Here is a 21,573-nt window from a genome sequence, read left to right on the forward strand (position 1 = left end):
ACTGCCTGAAATTAAGAGCTCTCTGCAACATATTGCTTCTGATCAAGGGCTCAGGTAGAGGCAGAAATGTGACTCTTGACCTGCCAGTATACAAGAAAATTGGAGTTTTAATAACTAAGTTTAATTGTATGCAATTGTAAGAACGATGAAATTTGAAGTTCAATTTTAAAATAACTGATTATTCTTGATTTTTATGTGAAAATATTTTGACACAAGCGAATCTAGAAGTGGAGTCAGTACTAGCAGCAACATTGTGTGTAAAATGAAGTATCTATTCCTCTAGTAGTTCTTCAAGTTTGAATTTGCAGTTGAGGTGAATACTCCAGGTGACTGAAACATTCTTTCTTATTTTTTACTGCTGTCCATAAAATTGGTTTTCTATTAAAGACTAACTGTTCATGTCTGTCACACTGAAAATACTCAGTGTATAGCTTTATATTATGTTTTCTATGGTTAAGACATTCCTGCTTATCACAACTACAGTTTCTGTGAAGAAGTTTATTACTTGTTAGAAGTGCCTGTTCATCAGTGTCTATGGCTGCTGTCCAGATGGAATTGCCAAAATCTCAGTTCTTTCCTTGCTTCAATTCCTTTTAAAATTTTTTGCTTGTTTTATGTTGTTAAATGTAGGTGTCCTTTGACCCACAGTGATGTGGGAGTTGGATATGCTCACCTGAGTTATGAGTGAGAAGTATTTAACCTATACATCTGTGTCAATGTTTGTGTATTTGATGAACCAAATTGGTTTGAGTTTAAATAAAATTCAACTGTAGCTTCAAGATGTATCAGCAGATTTTATAACTACTATCAGGTTGCTTTCATCTCAGGTATTGGTGCATTTCTGCCATTCTGCACAGAAAAAAAATCCTTCAAAAGCTCATCGCAATTATGTTCATGAATCCTGCAATTCACACTTCTCAGGTGGATTTTTATTCTCCTATAGTAATCTGCAAGTTCAGATAAGTAAGTTTGATCCCTTAACCAGCCACAATCAAATGCAAGACTATCTTCCTCCATCCAGAATAAAAAAGTAGCTGAGAAGACAGTAAAATAAAAAAGTGCACTTTTTATGCTTCCAGGTTGCTTCTTGACTAGAAGTTATAGGTTTCTATTTAGACATATGTTTTCAGGTTGCTTCCATCTTAGTCTCTGAGTCATGAGGTACTGACTGCTATGCAGGCTGGGATATGCCGCTAGATAGGTAGCAATCATCCTGTAAGGGGTGAGAGGAAGCCCCAGATGTTTAATCTTCTGTGTTATGAGGGATAATTATTCCTTCTATATATACTGGAATTCTTTAGAAATGTGTGTTGTGATCTGAATTAAGCATACTTAAATGTTTAGAGGAAACGATTATAAGACATGGTGAAGGGACACTTCAGTGGCCATAGGGACTGGCTTGGGACAAGGTTGACCTGTATCTAGTTTTCTCTTCTGAGATAGCAGTTATCCATAGGGAATTATGTGCTCTCTTCACTTCCTTTCTCTGTAAAATTCTGTTTAAAAAAAGAAAAGCCTTCCTTACATTACTTTGAGGAATGATATGAGCTTTTTAGATAGCCTTTTAGAAACATCAACAACTTCAAGTGCGCTACCGCTCCTGCTTGGGAGATTGGGTCAGCTCAGTGCTTTCCTTCCTGTTCCCGATATACTTTCCTGTTGCTAACTCTGTAGAGATATGGTGGTACAACTTCTGGGTTATGAACCAAGTTCTTCAGGTTGAATTGTAGACTGAGACTGCCTAGTGAGTGAATCTATGGTTTCTTGTATATGATCTGTCAAACAACTCTGGATCACAAGAGGACTGATCTGAAATTGTAGTAAGATTGCATGTTTATCTAGCATGAAAGATAGAAGCAAGTCTTTGGTTTTGTGGTTTATTTTATGTAGTTGTGTTTTCTTTTTTAATATTCTGGGCTCTGTTGTTAAACAGAGGAGGTGCCTATCCAAGACTCTAGAAGCCTTGACACAAAACCCGAAAACAAACCTATTATGCTTGTAGAATATCAAAGTCTCCCACACACACAGTTTTCCCAAAGGACCACCTCCACAGCAGCTTGCATAATAAATAACTTGCAGCATACACGCTCTGAAGATCAATAGGTTTAATCTGTGTCAAAATAGTAGAAGAAACTTGGAATACAGGGCCCTTCAGAGAACACACTGGAATCATCCTTCAAAAGTGTAGGGAAATGTTTCAGAAGAGCATTTGAAAAGAAATTCTGTGGAGGCTGGATATTGCTTGTTTTGATGTGGTTCTTCATCACTGTTTTCTAGAACGCGAGTAACCCGTGCTGCCATTAAGTAGCAGTATATTGATGTAGATGGTCTTCTGCACTTCGTACCACTTAAGGGATTGGTTTAAAATGCCATTCCTTAGCCTTCAGCTCTAAAAAAGGCATGGATAATGATATAAAATTTCTCAGTGATGATACCTTTGTCAAAAGCACTGAGTAAAATACTTTGTTTGGTGTGAACCCTAGAGACCACAGGGTGACAAACAGTGAAAATGTGTATGTTCTTCATAAGGAAATAGCAGCAGTGATCAGCATCTTTTTATTCACTTCCCCATCCTGTTTCTGTTGTTGTATACCTTTATATTGTTACCTCATCAATCCTCATCTCTAGATGCCTGGGGGAAATAAGAGTACATCCAATGTAGGAAAAAAAAGAATTGCTGTAACCATAGACTGAGATATACTCTTCCAAAGTCCAATTAGTATGTTTACCAACATAATTGGTATGGTTTGAGTTTCATTTCTCGGTGCAAGTCAATGCAAAAAGGATTGAAGGTCTGAGAAGACCAAATATGTGGTTGGTAGTCATGGAGAAGGTTGTAATCATTACTTTAAATTATATCTTCAATTATTTGAGGTACAAACAAAATGTTGCATTTTGAGAAACATAATATTTTAGAAGATGAAAGCTGTTTTGCAGGCCTTTCTATGAAGATCAGTTGTGGCTTATGGCCAGTATGTCGGCCTCCACAAAATGAGATTTAACTTGCTTACCATTTTATCTTAGCTTGAGTTTTAACTATTGGATCTGTAACAGAAGTGGAATTGCTAAGGGAATAATAACTAGGCAAGAAAAGAAATATGTATGATAATTCCTCTGTGCAGATGTATTGTTTTTCTTAATTAAATAAAATGCCTCCAGACTGCTTTTGGTATTAAGAAGTTTACAGAACTAGAGTATTTCAATAGCTTGCTTTGCTAGCAAAATGTTTTCTTATGCATTTGAAGACTATTATTTAGGTCTGATAACAACATCTTCCTGATATTTTACACTGGAGAAAGTAGATGACTTGAATTAAAAGTATTAACCCAAGTAGCATTTGCAAGACGTAACAATAAAGTCTTCCTTTCTCATTGGAGGGAAAGAAATAGGATGATGGTAATTATTGAAGTTGCTTCACTGTCGCAACTAATCACATAAAAAGTTCTGCTACTATTAAATTGCTATGTTTGTGCTATTTTTATGTTTAATTTACTTGACTAATAAACTGTATTCATAGGTGAGATGAGTGAAAGCCGAGCAAAGAGAGTTCGAATAAAGGAAGTTGATGGCTGGACTCTAAGGATGCTTATTGATTATATTTACACTGCTGAAATTCAAGTTACAGAAGAAAATGTGCAGGTAAGAGTGAGAATATTTTCTACAACAAAAGAGATGTAATGTGCAGAGTCATTTATTTTGTCAGTGTGATTCAACTCCAACATGGAAAATCTCATCTGCAAACTGGAATTTTATCAGACTTCATGCTTACAGAGAAAGTAATCATGCTGTTTAAATTTTGGGTCAAATTCAAAGCCTATTGAAGTAAATGAAGAGTCAATTCACTTTAATTGGCTTTGCAACCAAACCTTATGTAATACAGTAAAATAGATGGTCTACTCTGCCTAAAATTAATGCTGTCAGCCACCTCTGTACCACCCCCTCTCTGATACTTTAGTGCAATTTACATAAACAGAGTAGATTTGCTCTTAAATGTGAAACCATGTTCTCCAATTGAGCTGTTTGTTTTAATATATTCTTTTCTGCAAGCCTACAAAATAAAGTACTTTCGTCTGCTTGGTCTTTGTACCTTGCCAGTGGCCAGTTGTGCAGAATTTTGTAGGTACTGTAGGGTTTTTTGTGGTGGTGTTTTTTCATACAATACTTAGCACGAGGGTTTTGTCCATCCCACATCAGCTTTTCTAATCTGCTGTACCTTAAGCTGAAACTTCAATTAGAATAAAACAAATGCAAGCTTATTAAACACAGCTTTCTATCCTTAATGTTTTCAAACCATAAATCCTCAAGATAGAGTAAATTTTCCTTACACTGTCTTGTGAAATTTGGCTTAGATGTTTGTTAGGTTTAAAACTAGTTGCATAACAGGTGACATATTTAATTCTCACTTTGTTTTTCATATGCCCTTGTTTCTGCTTCTGCCCAATGCTAGTAGGTATTTTGCTACTTTCGCAGGGGACAAAACTGTGTTGCTGTATTTGACATTGAAAACTTCTATTGCAATTGTGTATTCTGAAATGATTTGCTTTTATTGAGAATTAGGCTGAAGTGAATAGTTTTTTATTGGCTGCTGAATCCAATGCTAGTTTTAGCCAGAAAGCCTAGAAATGGGAAATAATACTACATTGAGTATTGTACTACAAGACTTTCTGTATCTTAGGTCATATCATAAGACTTGTAATTCTGTGAGATTAACTTCTTGTCAGTCCCTTGTTAAGGAATTGATTGCTTCTGGTCTGGTGATGTCTGTATGTAGTGAAAAAACTACTTGAAATTATGTTGTATTTTGACAATGTGATGATTGTACAAATCACTGTGGAAGACTTTGCGAAAAATCCGGAGGTTTCAGAAGTTTCTTAATAGGGCTGCTCCTGCTTGATAATTCTGTCTTTTTGTCCTTAAAGCAGAATATTCTGTCTTACTGGTACACCTTCATGACCTTATTATTGTACTTTTGATCCATAATATCAGACTGGACTTAACAGGAAGCCAACTGTGCTTTGACTGAAGATGCTGCTTAAAAGGATCCATTTTAGCCCGTTACTGGCAATATTGACTCTTCTGTGTTTGTGGAGGAAAAGTCTGTGTTATGTTTCTTCCTCATATGTTAAAGGCCAGAAATCTCCAGGTTTAAACTCTCGGGTAGGATAGGGATTTCATTTTCACAGCCCCAGATTATCTTTCTGAAGATAGATATGGTGATGTTAGGGATGGTAATATAAGTAATGTGGCCTGGTGAGTGATATTACAAGCTTGTGGTTACTTAAGTACTGAGAGTCAAGCTTTTAAGTTGATTTCAATTTATTGCAGTACATTTGCACTTTAATGTTGATGCTGAATATACTTGTAATATGATTGGTAATGAATGTAAAATTATTCTTCGTCACTTTCATCCTTTTTTCATTATTACCACTAGATATGTAGTGCTTATTTACATTGTATCAGAGTGACTGTAAGTCTTTTTCCTTAAATTTGAAGGCCAAAGTGGTAAAGTTAGCACTGTGAACTTCTGGAAACTTATAAACCTAGCGCAGACTGTCGGTTCTTATGCATGGAGATAGTACAGTTTTAACTTATGTTGCATGCTCTTGAGATTAATTCTAGCTCTCAGTTTCTTGCCTCTATGATAGGAATAAGTATTGTCTATAGATATTGAGGAATTTTGGTAATGGAACTTGTGTTGTAGGAATACAGAACCATGAAAACCTAAAAGACTATGTAGTATTGCTTCTTAAATTGTTTTTATATTTGAACTAGTGTGCTAAACTGGAGCTTCAGTTTCTAGGTAGCTGGTTATAATTCTTATTTTGTTACTCTTATTCTGTCTGTTCAGGTTTTACATAGTAAGAATAGGTGTTGAATTGATTTCTAATATGTGGTACAATGTTTAAAAAGGGTGCGATTGCTTGATGTTTACTGTAGAATTGCCAGGTACTCTTTGGTATTAAAATAGCTAGATTGTATATTTATGAAAACTAATTAAAATGAATGCTTTATGGCATAGACAAACTCTTTCTCAAAGGGCGGATTAATTATGAATTTCTTTCAGTAGTATCTTACTTGATCTAGATGTGGTCAGGAGATAGCTTTCTTATGGTGTTCTACAACTTCTGAGTAAGAGCCATTCATTTCTTCTCCCTGCTGTTTTGTTTTCACGTGTGTTTTTTTGGTCAGAGGATAGGGTTGGGGGGGGCGGTGGTAAAGTCAGGTTTAATCGATAACTGAGGAGAAAAACACTCATTTAGTCTATAAGCTATCAACACAGGAGGCCCTCAGCACTGGTTGTTATCACTACATTAGTTAAATACAAAAGAACATTTGTTCTTTTCTTCAGTTCTTGGTTCAATAGTTTCCCTCTCTGTGCCCAACAATAAGACAGCTGGTAAAAGAATGTGTACATTCTTGGTTTTCTTCTAGTATTTATTCTTCATGTAGAATGAGTTATTTTATCATTCATCTCTAACAGCACTCCACATAATGCTCTACCAGTGTTTCTGTTGTATTTACATATATGTCATGTTTTCCTGTGTTTTCAACTCTCTGCACTTCCTAGTCCTTTTTTTCCCAGAAATTAGATTAAATGTCAGACTTAAAACATGAAAAATGTGATACTGCATTAAGAAGGGAACATCAAAGTTAACATTTTCAGAAGGCAAATCAACTTTTTTGCACATCAAATCTTTTCAATTTCCATATAGGTATTAACTACACACAGTGCACAATGTGGGAGAGTTAGTTACTATAAGAAGCTCATGCGTGAGTAACTCTCCCACACTATGCGTATGCATTTCAGCACGTATTTAGTCAGCCATATACCTAGGGCCTCTACTGAGCACAAATGTGTCATGGAATAAATTCCTGCAGCTGTTTGCAGACTTTGGATTTGTTATGGGCTTTAGAGGTCAGCCAGATGCAGGCTGAGTGGGATACAATTGGGATAAACATGAGATAGAATTGGTTGTGTTCCTTTCCAATTCCCTGCTACATTTCTGTATATCTGTATTTGTGCTGATACAACTGTTTGCTGGACTGCTTTAAAAAATAGATCATTGAACTTCTGTAAAGCAAACCAACACAACACTCCTTCCCCTGGCCACTTCCCTTGACTTTTTGTTTTTTGGTTTCGTTTTTTTTGTTATTCTTAACTTGGATCACTTCAAAGATCTGGTTTATAACATCACCCCACTGTTTTGTTGGGTTCACGCAATACTTCGGGTTGCTGTATTGAAGTGTGGGAACATACACCTCTGTAGGGAGAGAACGTTTCCCTGCTGCCTAGGGAAAACATGACACATAGCTTCACTTCAGACCTACAGATAAACATTCTGTCTTGCTTTTGAACAAGAAATGTCAATGAGAGATAGCAGAAGAGAAAATAGCAGATAATGGTATTTTCACAAGCTCTGTCCTGGAATGTTTTTTCCTTTAAAGAATCTTGTTAGATATAACCAATACAAAGTCTGAAATCCTGAACAGGATCCTTTTTAATATGTGTAATTTTTTGTACTCGTGTTCTGAAATTATTTGTGAATGATGTTTGCACAAAAATAAGCATACTATAAAATGCATGAACACACGATACATATGCATCTTTCCTTTGTATCTCTTACTGTTCACGCAGATTACCATCTAAAGTATAACAGACATACTTCTATTTATATGGTGTCATGGGGTCTGGGCACAAGAGTTGACAGCACATTTGACTTGAGGTGCTGTCAAAACAATGTCCAAAAAAGCAGCTGATTTTCCATAAGAAATGCTCAAAAAGGAATATCCTCATGTTGTCCAAAGTTTTTACTAAGGTGGTCATTCTACAGCACAATATTTGCTAATGTGGACTTTGACTATTCATGCTGCACTGCATCACCTGTAGGGTCTACTGGTAGAACAATTTTGCGTGGTTATTGAATCCTTAAAAGTCTTCTAGCATGCAAATAGAACAGAAACCTCAAACCAAAATGCTGAGAGGTCCTATGGCTTATGAAAACAGACTTGTGCTTTTCAAGATTGTTAGCTTGTAAGTTTTCTTTGTGGCATGACCCACAAAACATAGGATGAGCAGGACTGAGAATATGTTAAAGGAGCAAAAGCAAAGAGGAATGGGAGATTGTAGGGAGTACCATAAAAGATAATTGCTATTGAACTCTAAACTGAAACAGTGACTAAAAGTATCTGGTCTTGGCAGAGCATATTTAATCTAACAATGTAAATTTTGTAATAATCTTTATGTAATTTGTTCCAGTTGCTTTAATAGCCTTTCTGGTTAAAAAGATAATATCAGACTTAAATCTTCTTCGGTCTGTACGAGATCAGTTTCTGGTATTCCTTCTGTTGTCTTAAGCTGTCTTGAACAGTCTTAAAAGGCTGTTCTCATTCATATATTGTTTTTTTCCTTTAGACTGAGTATCATAGCCTTTTCTTGGGAGACATTACTTTCCAAATCTTTTACCATTCCTCTTGGTCTTCTAGACTCTCTCAGTTTCACCTATATCTACATTTTTAATATGCAGTGGCCAAATTTGGACACGATAGTCCATTGAGGCCTTGTTAATGCAGACTAGAGTGAAAATATTATGCTGTGAGTACAATGCAAGTTTTGTTTCTTTATCTCAATGAGATCCCTTTTCCAGTAACATAGCATTGATTCTTGCAGTCACTTTCTCTTTGTGCTAGTAGAGAAAGAATGAGAACAGAAATGGTCATCATGCTGTTGGAGAAGGAATTTGGGATACTGCTTAAGTTTGGTAAATGCCAATTTGAGTGATTTGTTGTTCTAAGTGTTTATGCCTATTAGCATAATACTTCTAAAAAAACAGAACCAGCAGAAGTCATTATTTGGTTTATAATAGTAGAGCGTTGTTCATTAAGTTTGGTGGTCAAGACTTCAGTTTCACACCAGTAACTGTCTATTATGAAGAGGTGCCAGTTTGCAAGACTCGTTTTCAGAGTACAGGAACATACTAAAATGGATTTCAATAAAAAATGGAAGAAATTAATTCTCTTCATTTTGGACAGACGTTCAATTATGTTTTAACTCAGCAATAACAGATAACAATGACCTACTGAAAGTCTTGGAAAACTTACATCTGATTTGGGGGTGGGAGGGCGGGGGAAGAGAAGAAAGATGTGTACAAGATATTTTAAAAATGTTTGAAAGAAAAATGTGGAAATATCTTTTGAAGTCACTGTAACACAGAACAGAATGCAAAAGAATTATTAATCTAGTTTTTGTTTTGTTTTATTGAGGAGGACAAGAGAACCCAACAAGCCATGGAGGAGTAGATGTTAGTTCCAATAAAAAGTAGTAAAAATACGTGCCGTCAGTAATACTAAATCCATGTAAACATAGAGTTTGTGTTTACCATGCTTAATCTTTACCGGATGCTAATTTAAAGACAAAAATAAAAGTCTACACAGAATGTAACATCCTGTATTTGTTGTTCTTCAGAGCAGTAGGATAAACTAAGATAAAAGTATTCAGAATTAATCGTGTTATATTTAAAAGTGTTCTGCTTATCATGCATCACATGCAGTTTTGTATTGGGTGGGACATATGAAATGACCTCTGCTGAGGGGCTACCAGTTTCTTCTGAAAATTACATTGCCAGAATATCAAATTTGATAACAAAGTTGTGTTATCCTCTTGCTCGTGTCTCATGATGGTGTTTCAGATTCCCTTTTTTGGTACCCTTTCCACTAAGGGATGAGTATACCATTTCAGAGGAGTTAAATTAAAAAGAGGGTGCAGGGTCATGGTGGCATTATCAGTTTAACAACTTACTACTGAACATCACTCTACTGAAATGCAGGGCACCTTATCAAGAGTTTATCCTGTATTAATGACAATCACTGAATGATTAGACTATTAAACGCTAGTGTAGCTTAGCGATGACAGTATGGGTGATGACAGCAATTTTGCTGGCTAGAAGCAGTCAGTCTTCTAGCAGATGCAGGTAACTATTACTACTGTACCACGGGTTAAATTTGGCATCCATAAAGTTTGAAGGCTGGTTGTTGATAAAGACCTTTTGTTTGTCTCTACTGACCACAGTTGCCTGGTGAGAGCATTTAAAAATTATTATTCAGAGAATATCTGTATTTCCCATTGAAGTCTTCACTGTATTATTTGTTAACTGAATACCATTTTGAGTTCCTAGATGGATGTTTTAAGCCAGTGAACTTCCCCCCCCACAGTTCTTTGTACAGCTCTTCTTCTATCTTCTTGCGTCTCCACAGTACCTGGATAGCCATTGCTTACAACTTTTTTCATCTTGGTATAGCTTCCAAGGTCTTTTCTTGAAATACAAGGCCACTTGTATGTTGAGTGCTGGAGACACAATATTGGGCCATGTGAGTACTGTTCTGAGTTGGTTTCTTATTAAACTCTACATGCTTCTAAAGAAAGAAGTTAGGTCAGGCAATACCAAGAGTACTGAAGATAAGTGATACTTATTTTTTTCTTTTTTAGGTTTTTGGGTTTTTTTTAACCTTCTGGAGATTGTTTGGAGTGAATGAGTTCAAATTGTTTCTCTTACTGTCCCTAAAAAAGTGGTACAATATTACACTGATTTCTCTGTCAGTAGCTGCAGTAGATTTTTTTAAAATTTGAAACAGCTCTGACTTCAAAGTTTATAAATATCGTTAACAGCATCTTTAGAGCCAAAATCTGTGAATTTGTATTTCCTGTGACTTAAATTTAACTTGCTGCAAACTCTCAGCAAAGTATCCTGTTGCAGCATATAGTTTTTTAGACAGACTGTTAGGGCAAATCTTCATTAAAACTGTACAACTCTCAAGCTGTTCATATAGTTTTATTTTTGAGCTGATATTGCATTCTGATACCCAATCTCCTGTAAGCTCAACATTTTGGACAGATTTGGCTGACAACAATTGACACAGAAAGGGATTTTCTGTCTATGTAATGTTATATAACGTGAAATGTGGAATGATGTTACTACGCCATTCAAACAAAAATGGTCTTTGCATTGTGTTCTAATGCCTAAACTTGGCACAAATTTAACCATTTGATATTTTGACCTATTAAGACTCGATGATCATCTTGTATGACACAACAACTTATCCTATCTGCCCTGCAGCAAGTACATGTGCGTCAATTTTCTTAGCTGAAGGCTCAAATGTTAAACCATATACCTGGTCTCTTTTATTACTTCTGTGAGTTGCTGTAGGTAGAGGATAGGACTTTTACAAATGAGGTACAGTTACATCATTTCTCATTGAGTAAAAACAGGTTATGTACTGACAGACTAAATTGTCAGCTGCATTAATTTTTAGATTAAATACAGTTGTCAAAAATGAGTTATTAACACTGCTCTGTTACTGCTGCTTTAAGTGTTAGACCAGGCACTTAGAATCAAGGGTAAAATTCAGTAATGTCAATACAAAATGTTTCTCCTTTGTCTTAAGAGTGACCAGGTGTTTGAAGACTACGTGGTGCGTCCCAGCATGCAGAGCCACACAACTTCACTGGTGATTCTCTTCAGTGTGGTTCATGGGTTATGCCCTTGTAAGAATGTTTTGGGAAGGAAGGTTGCAAGACAAATGTATATGTAGAGATCTTAAGGACAGAGAATGTCTCAACTGATGCTTTCAACGTCCTAGATGATGTGACAGTTTTAATATTCCTTTAACAATCATATATGTGGTAATGCTTGTAAAATATTTGCAGACAGCCACTCCCCACCTTCACTGTCTGACAAGTAGGGTGTTAATTATTGAACCCTGAGGTGACAGGTTACAATCCCACATGTTTCTGAGGGAATTAAAATACTTGTGACCTTTAGATCCCTGATCTTCCATATCCTCCACCAGTTGGTGTTTAATGGACTGGACTTGACTTTTCATTATATTTTCATAATTTTATTTCAGCTTACAATTGCTTTTTATGTGAACTTCTTGGAGATCTAAAACTCTTTTTTTTGTGTTTTGCCTAATAGGTTTCAGGCAGCTGAACCAAATCTTGAAAACATTTTTCTTTACAAAAAGTATTTGATGTAATAGAGCTACTGAGTGTCAAAAGCTATTGGCAGTTGGTGATCTGATTTCCCTAGAAGATTTTATTAAAGCTTTAGGAGGAGATGGAGTCCATTACTGGATTGTCTTATAGAGCTTTAAAAATAAACAAGCCTTATGTCTTTCTGCTCATCTCTATCATGACTGCAGTGGGCATAGCTACTGAATTCTGGAAGTTCTTGCAAATTATGAAGTTGTATTCAGAGTCATTCAGGTTAAAATATTGTATAAAACTGACTCATCCTAATGATTTCATGATTAAAACTGAATAAAAAAAAATCAGTTAATCCTGCTGTGTGGTGAAACTACTCTTTATATAGTAATCCAGACTTTTATCTTTTTTATGCCAGCACCATTCTAATTGTATTAGAGGCATGCTTACACTGCAGAGAGGTACTTAAATCCAAGCTGGCATGACTTTTGTTACAAACCTTATTCACAGAAACATGTTTAAATCTTACTGGGCAAGAATTTATGTTGAACTAAACAGCCTTACTAGTATACTACTTGATTGTGTGCTGGAAGAGTACCAGTGGGTTACTGGTGTTTTATTGTTGTATATATTTTATACATTAGGCCTCAAGGAACCATCTGGTTACTTCTTTTTGACTTCTTTTTTTATAACAGCTTTGAAGTTTTTAGTAATGTGAGGGCACAGCTAATATGCGGCTTAGCTGGAGGAGAGATAGTGGCACACTTCTTGAATTTATATGCATTGTAAAACATGTCAGGCAACAGTAAATGATCTAATTTTTCCAGTGAAATAATCCTACTATGCATTCTTCATTTGCTTATACATGCCTGCCTGTCAGGGGAGTGAGCGTAGGAGGGAAGGGAAAAGAGGACTCTGATCTTTCTACAGCCATATTTTATTACCTATACAAGCTTCAGTAATTTGTGCTTTAATTGACTAAGCTTTGCAAAAAAGAGCTGCTGACCAAAATAACTAAGCAAACACCTTGGTGGGGAAGCTTAGTATTTTGTATATTGGATTGTTTGCACTTTTTCTACTTCTTTTTTCCCATAGCACATCTTTTGTGACTTCAGGTATGTGAGATACAGACACTGCCTGTTTTTTGGGGCGCAATATTATTCCATGCACTGCAGAAGAGAGATAGGTACTATCTTATCATTCTTCTTTCTGTGTTTGTTTTTAAGACTGAGTTTTGGTTTAGTTGAAGGTGTATTCCAAAGCCTAACACCTGACTGATAGACATTTGATTACCCTACTGAAGGATTTCCTTTTCCGATTTGGTTTACTTGGTGACATGTAACCGTGTGACATGAGGAAAGTGTTAAGGGTTGCTAAATGTGGAAGCCTGATAACAGCAAGGTAGCTGCAGCTCCATGGCCCCAAGCTCCATCTGATAGTGAGGCTGGGCATCCATTTCCAGTAGGTACATACACAATCACAGGTATACAGCACACCTACATGTGAAACAGCTGTTGTGTCAGCTCCATCTTGAGCTAGGCTGTCTTCTTAAAAAGTCTCTTGGACATGTCTTTTGAACACCACGTTTTGTGATGTGATGCTAGACCTAAAGCAGACCTTCCCAAATCATGTTTTAAACCTCTCTGAATAAATACAATTCCTACTTCATTTAGGTATAAAATTATTTACTGTTTCCTCCCATTGGTTATAGAGGGTATGGTGACATTCCAGGCAGTAGATTGAAAAAGATTTTGTAGAGAAGGCAACTGATGTTTCTGTACAGCTGTAACTTTGGTTAAAAAAGAGAGAAAAATGGTGACAGGACCATCAGAAGCAGGAGAAGCAGATGTTGTACAGATATGGCAACCACTCTTTCCTGAGACATTAATATTTTTACACTTAAAAGTGTTTAAAAAATGTGAAGGTGCCTTGGTGCTATTTCTTTTCCAAGGGATGCTTTAGTCACATTTTGCTGACATTTTCCTGACAATAAATGTTTTAATAACATGTTTTTTTGCTATGGTCTTGTTGAGTGGAAGATCCCGGAAGTTTCTTCATGAAGGAAATTGGGTAGGCAGAAGGGTATGAGCCTTGTAAGAATGAAAAGATACCTGCATGGAAATTTGAACTATTGTATACCAGCTTGTAGTTACGAAGATAAATATAAGGGAGAAACAGAACTGAGAATAAGCACAAGAAATAAAGATGGTGTGAGGAGTGAATTGAAATTGTCCAGAGGCTGCAAAAAACTCACTTCGACTATGAAATACCTGTGTGCGTGTGTCGTGGTTTGGCCCAGGTAGCACAGCAGCACCAGCGAAATGGGAGTAAAAAGATGAGCAAGATTGTTGTGGATTAAGATGAGGTCAGGGAGGGCTCTCTGCCAATTACAGTTCCAGGCAAAACAGACTCCAGTACTCGACTGAGAGAGGAAAGTAGGAAAGTTTATTCTACAAGAAACAGAACGGAATAAAAGCAAAAAGGGAGTAGGATGATGAGAAAATTACAACCAGCACTTTAAGATCTCCCTCCCCCATCCCTCCTTTCTTCCTGGGCCCAGCTCACTGCTCCCAATATCTCTACCTCCTCCTCCCTCAACAGCTCAAGGGGGCAGCGAATGGGAGATGTGGTCAGTCTCTCACAGATGGGCTCTGCCCCTTCTGTCCTCTCAGATGAGGATGACTCCTGGCATTCTTCACCTGCTCCAACATGGGGTTCCTCCCCCGGGACAACAGCTGTGGCTTCTGCTGATACAGGGTCCCTCACATGGGACGCAGTCCTTGGTGAATATCTCTGGCGTGGGGCCTTTCATGAAGAGAATCGCTGACTCTGGTCTGGGGCCAGCTTTATCAAAATGAGTCTCTGCCCCTGATACGGGCTCATTAAAGAAATGAAAATAAATCTCAGCCTCACCAGTTCTCTCCATAGAATGCAGGGGAGTGTCTGCTTCAGCACACCTCCTCCTCTCTTTCCTCACCGACCTTGGAGTCCGCATGGTTGTTTCTCTCACTGTTCCTACTCCTTGCACCACCACCAGCCAGAAGGAAAAGAAGGGGCAGAAGAAGGAAGAAGATGGAGGAAGAACCCTCCTCTTCTGGCTTCTTCTTAAAAAGTGATTGTGGAGGCATCTAATTGGCTCAGCCCCAGAAGTGGGTCTGACTCAGAGCTGGGGAGAGTTGTGAGCAACTTCTTACAGGAGCCATCTTTACAGCCCCTTCCCCCTTACCAGAAAAGGCTGTCATGTCAAACCATGACAGCATGTGAGAGAGTGAGTCAGGAACTACTTATGGAGAAAGACTAGGGTCTTAAGGACTAAGTCACAGATTCTTCCCTGTCTCAAAAATCTTTGTTCTTTCAGAAGGTGGATGGGAAGGATGGGGGGAGATGTTTGAAGAAACACTTGTTTCTGCTTCTTGGGTAGAAGTACCTCTGGGCAAAGGCGGTGAAGGGGCTTGTAGCTTGGCTGTGTCAGCATGGTCTAAGCAAGAGCCAAGGAATGAATCAGAAACTCATGGAGGAGGTGATGGAGTGAGACAGAAGTAGGTTTGAGGCAGTATTTTATAAAAGAGATACTGATCCGTAATCCTGCGCTTTAGAAGCATGTGAATCTGATTACTGGGGGAGGTGAATGGGAAGTCATTGGGGGACTTAAATGGACATGTTTAATTTAAATGATAGAAAGAATAAAACACTTTCACTCAGTACTGCAGCTCTAAATATAACAGCTGATCATTTCCTGCATATTGTTTCTTTAATGAGTGATTTAGGAGAGCGTGTAGGCTGCCAGAGCCACACATGAGCAAGGTACCAAAAACTAATTAAGGTAGAAAGTCCCAGTTACGCCAACAGACTGTACAAGGTGCATCCTCTTACAGTTCAAGGATACGATTGGAGAAAGGGTCAAAAAATGAAGGACTGAGGCAAATGAATAAGAATATTGATAAGCAGGGCAAATAGGATTTTATGGACACCTATATGAAAGTAATTCTTGCATGCCCAAGGAGAAGAAACTTTTGAAATGAGGTGACTCATGGTCGGTGTGTAAAAATGTTATATTCTCTAGCTGATTATTCCTTTTGATTTCAGCTCACATTCTAATAAATCAGTACGATGTCACTAGTGATCCTGAGCATTAGAAAGACTATCAAGGACTTTTTTTTTTTTTTTAATTAGTGTCAAGTGACGTATTGGAAGCTCAGTCTTCCTATATGTTTTGGAATTCTGCTTATGAGTTACTCATAGCTCCTAAAAAACCTCCTGCAATTCTTTGAGTGGTCCAGAAATAACCATATCAAAGGCTTTTGAAAGTCAAGTTAGTTATAGTCCCTCCTAAATTGTCACATGATGAGCAATAAATAGATCAAAAATCCCTAGGGAACACAGAGGAACAAATAGGAATAAATAGTTGATTTTTAACTGTGTCAAAAGGGTTATAATTTGTCAAAAGCTTCCAAACAAGAATGTGTTTTCTTTAGTTTTGAGAAGTAGGTAGCAAAAGATGTAGGTGATAAACTGGTTTAAGGATTTTTTTCAAGACCAGACAAAAATAGAGGGTTTTTTTCTGCTTTCTAGCTAAGCTAGATGTTGGACTAGCATGATCGCAGACTAAATTTAATGTTGGAAAGTGTGAAGTAATGCATTAAAAGAAAAACTTGAATTACTCCTACGTATTGCTGTGTTTTACATTAACAGCTTTTCCTAAAATAGAATAACATACTGTAGTCACCTTAGAAAAACTTCTGCTCATTGTGAAATAGTGGCTTTGAAAAGCAGTGTAAAAAGTCGCACAGCAGCATCTGTATGTCACTGTAAAAATCTATGTTCTCACCTGTAACACTCTGCTGATGATCTAAAATATGACAGGAATAGCATGCTTTGAGGAGAGGCTTAAAGCTGTTAGAGGCATGGAAAAGCTGCCATTTAAGAGAGGGAGAAAAATTCAGGCCTTTTTTAGGTTGACTGTGAGATGACTAAACAAGGACCTTATTTTTCTTCCAGTATCTGTTTCAGAGACTCCACTGAGCATGTTATGCAGAAAGATAATAAGCTTTTCTTCAGGATACCTAGAGAGGAGTGCATGCATATTCTTCTTGTTAATGTGCTTAGAGTTGAATGCCCAATGAATACAGCATGTTGCTACAAACTGTATGAGTGTAGCTGTCTAGGATGCAGAAGGTGAGCAGCATGCTCTTCTAGCTGTGCTAGTTGGTTAGGAAATGTTTACCTATAAAGCTTGCAGTACCATTAGATTGCTTTTCAAAGCAAGTGTTTTCACCCCATCAGGTTTACCTCCCTAATTAGGTACGAGTGTATGGAGTGCAGGTCGGGGTTGGGTTCACTTGTTCTGCTTACTTCCATCGTAGATTTCCAATTTGAGGGAGAAGACAGAAAAAGGGAAGCTTCATTTCAGTAAATACTGAGTTTAACCACATATTGGGGAAGGGAGGATGACATAGCAGATTCTGTCTCAAGCCACCTGCTGGACTCTTCCTGAGACTGTGGAGGAGATAGCTGGTTGGTTGCAGCACAGCTAGACAAAAACAGTTCTAAAAAGGGCAATATTTTTGCCATTTATTCCTCTTTATCTTCTACCTCAATCTTAGAAGAAGCCTGCATCCCTTATCCACCAACCAGAACCATAGCCACTACCACGGTCTTTTACTGTCCCCTTTCAGTCCTGGAAGACCAGGCTCTTGTCCTATTGTAGTCCTTAAATTCATGGACTAGCAAATCACTGTACGCTGTCAATTATTCTCAGATGAAATTTCCCTTTAACTAAATAGAAATGCTGCTCCAAAGTTAAGACATATCCTTGTATTCCAAGAGCAAGCTATTCCTTACATTTGAAGGAAATGTTCTCTGTTGTTGCTGATTTTCTCCAGACTATGAGATTTCATGCACCTTCCTCTGATAGGGGATGAAGATGAGTGTTCCTACATTGGATGGAATGAATAGGCTATTGCTTTGGGCTCATATATAATTATCTCTGTCTTTTCATTATTAACAAGATTTAAACTTGGTCTTGGATCAGGAGTGCTCAGCTTCTACACCAAAAGAGTACTGGCTTTCTAAAAGTCAATGTGGGAAGAACAGGCAAACAGAAGAGCCTACAGAGGGAGACTTGATTACTTTTTCTTTGTGCAGTTGACATGGGAGGGATGCATTGCCTTTTTTTTTGTAGAGACAGGGTTTTTACCCATTATTTGAACATCCATTTAGCTAAAAAGCTCCAGGCTAGACTGGGAAAATATTTTTGACTGATAATTTTATGGGTCAAGTAGGGTTGGGGTTCTGCTGTGAGATGTATTATAACAAGAAACTCAAAGTATGATGTGGCCTAAAATAAAAAAAAAAAGGGGGGGGGGAAGCAGAAATAGTGACCCACGGGTAGGTCAGAAGTAGTTAGGACTGAGTTTTCTGATTTTAAAAACCTGGGGCCTTTGTCCTGCCTCAGAAGGATGTGGTTGCCCTTTAACTAGTCATTAGTGAGTAAGAACTTTTGTATGTAAACTGCCTTCTCAGACTGAACAGCTTGTGCAACTTTTCCAAGTCTGTTTTCTTTAAAATCATCATGCTGCTAGCCTGTTAGAGACTCTTCTCTGTCAAATCAGATGAAAGCAGCCACTTTAATCTTGGCTACGACCTTTACTGTAAGCATCCGTGTATCTGTTTCGTTATATGACCATAAAGCAACCTTTGGCAAAACCCGAAAGACAACCCTTGCCAACTGTAAACACAGAGGTAATTTGCTCATTTTTTAAGCATTTTATGCAAATGAAAGGATGTGTGCCTGTCTACTTCCCTGTAAAGTTCAAGGTGCTTATTATGAGTAAATCAAGCCATAAAGAAGAGACTCGGTGTTTGACCTTGCTTATTTGCAAGTAAGTTCAGCAGAAAGTTGCTACACATAAGATAAAATTTCTGGAAACTGAATAAAAGCTTTCTTAAAAATGTTTGTGTTTTCTGGATATTGGTCCTGCTTTAAATCATTAAATGTATACATTAAAGCTTCATCTGAAAAACAATTTATGTGGGAGGCCAGAGATGCTTTTTGCTGTGTGAATTCTGTCCCTACATACCTGAGTAACATCTGGATTAAAGTAATTATGAAATTTGTCACTGAGCTTAATGCCTTTTTTTTTTGAGGAGATATAGCCCTGTGACATTTCCAGGAGAATATAAATATGGTCTGCTGTAGGAAACTGAATAATGAGTAAAAAGATTATCACAGTAAAATACTAAAAACATAACTGTAGCACTAAAAGCTTAATCAAATGTCTTTTGAGTCCAGTGAAGTGCTGTTTATTGGACATTAGATGTTAATCTTGACACAATTTTTGTACTGAAGATAAGCATCATGCACACAAAATGTTTCCACTTCATGCTATTTCTTTTGGTTTTGTATTTTGTAGTATGGATTCATTTTCTGTACCAGAGGATGAGATAATAGAGAAAGCAGAGGTTCATAGTCTGTTATCCCAGTTATGCTGCTATATTTTGTTCCAGCACAGGCTTTAGAGTTTTGCAAATGGTGTTGCAAATCTCTCAGGTTGACAGAAAATAGGCAGTTATACTGGGAGAGCAAGCGTTGTTACAGGTCAGTCAGTCTGTAATACAGAAAACCACAAGAAACAATTCCTTCCTCAATGTCCTCCTTCTCCGTCACTTCAAAGTTGAATTTTATACTTTAGGGAACATAGCATGTTTCCATCTTTAGTTTTAGGTAATATTTTTAAAATATTGTGATAATCTTAGGTCTTACCAAACTCAGTGTGTCTGTCAGTGGGGTCTGAGACTGAGGATGACCTGGTACTGAAGGTGTGAGAAGTTATGGGGAAATCCTGCAGCTGAAGCACAGTAGCTAAAAGCATCAGCAGATACCATGATTCTTTAAGTGGATCAGCCTTTACAGGAAAATCAAAGACCACATAGTTCAAGTTATGTTATTTTACCTACTTATTTTCTTTTAGCCTCTTATAATCCTTCTGCAGGAGATCTTTATATATTATGTGATGGCTAGCTCTTCATCTGCTATAGTTAAAGAATAAATTATCTGGCTTCTGAATAAGAAATTATCAGCAGCAAGTGGCTTTGTTCAGACTCCAGTTAGTCTTGTTGACGTATCCTGTCTCTAAGTGTAGCAATGTACCTGAAGGAAAATGGACATGTGGCCAACCCAGACTTTGGTTGTATGAGACTGTAAGGAGCATTAGGCTCAGACACAGGCCTCAGATGCAGGCCTCAGACTTTGGCTATATCAGACAGTGAACAATGGGCCTAAAGAATAGTCAAGGATGAGTTGCTTATTAGACTGTAGATGAAGGCAGCTGTGTGTGGGAAAGAAACTGTGTAAGCTTAGAATAGAAATTAGATAAAGAAGGAATTAGGGGAGGGAATGTAGAAACTGCTACTATCAAGATACTAACATAGTTAAGCTTAACAAAACACATTTTGCTATTAGGCATGTGAACAGAGCATGATAAACTGAGCTATCCAATCATAATAGATTACATCATGTATTTAGAATAGAATAACATATATAATGTGATTAAATGCTGTAATAAATTACTTCTGCATTGATCATATTGGTCTGATGTGTAGCCCGTGAATCCCGTCCCGCAAGGTGGTCCCTGTAAGAAAATATTAAGGTATTTTTATGCAACTGTATAATCCTCAAAGCACTGAGTTACAGTATGGTGAAGCATTTTGAGCTTTTATTTTGGATTACTTAATGTACATACACTTAAATTCAGTGACCAAACTTCAAATCAAAAATGCCATTTCTTTCAAAGGAAAACATCTAAGATTTTTTTCATTGTAAGAAAAATCTAAAATTCTAACTAAAATTATTTTAGGTTTGAGAAGGTGTCACTCCAAGTGACACAATGTTTCATTTCTATTTCCAGTATCTTTTAACAGCAGAAGAGAATATGAAAGGCGAAGATCATGGCTGTTAACGGAAATAACCATCAGAATAGAAAATCAATCTGTCTCTCTTCTGTGGAGGCTTAAACCAAAGTACACTACTGTTATGTGGTGGTTAGGGCACTGTGCTGGTAGAGAAGATGTAGGAGAACTCTCAAGCCAAACAAGACTCCATGATTCTCCCTGTAGACCAGGTAGACACCAGTAGTAATAGTGTGTTATTTGATTTAAGTGACCCTCTGTTATTTAATTTACTTCATGAGTCTTGTTTCTGCCCTTCAGTAGCACACTGCTTTGCAAATCTCTCCTAAAACTTATACACCTACTCCCTTCAAAAAACCCCCAAGAAAATAACAAAAAACACCACCTCCACTCCAAATGGTTTATTTAATAATTAGTGGTTCATTCAGACTAATGTTCTAAAGTGATTATGTCTTCTAAAGCCAATTTTTGTGCAAATTGATAACTTCCTATAAATTGCATGTCACTAACTGAAGTGGACTCATAAGTACAGGTTATGATGCTGGTTAAAAAGCAGGTATGTAAAACGGTTACTTTTTTCTTACACTCCATTTCAATCTGTTGCACTGCTTCCCAAGTTAGAAGCTGCTTAGTATTTGTAGACTTTGTGAGTCATTCAATATATTACACTATATCATGATTATTTGCTG

General features: G+C 37.2%; 1 protein-coding gene across 3 annotated transcripts in view; it reads left to right on the forward strand.

Annotated features, from left to right (window-relative positions):
- Positions 1-21,573, forward strand: part of KLHL2 (kelch like family member 2) — a 59,709-nt gene that overhangs the window by 8,441 nt on the left and 29,695 nt on the right. For all 3 annotated transcript variants that reach the window (XM_061992595.1, XM_061992597.1, XM_061992596.1), the window contains one exon: positions 3,518-3,639. In XM_061992595.1, coding sequence (XP_061848579.1) covers positions 3,518-3,639 — 122 coding nt within the window. The remainder of the gene's footprint in view (positions 1-3,517; positions 3,640-21,573) is intronic.

The sequence above is a fragment of the Colius striatus genome, chromosome 3 (genome assembly GCF_028858725.1).
Source record: "Colius striatus isolate bColStr4 chromosome 3, bColStr4.1.hap1, whole genome shotgun sequence".
NCBI classification, from domain to species: domain Eukaryota; kingdom Metazoa; phylum Chordata; class Aves; order Coliiformes; family Coliidae; genus Colius; species Colius striatus.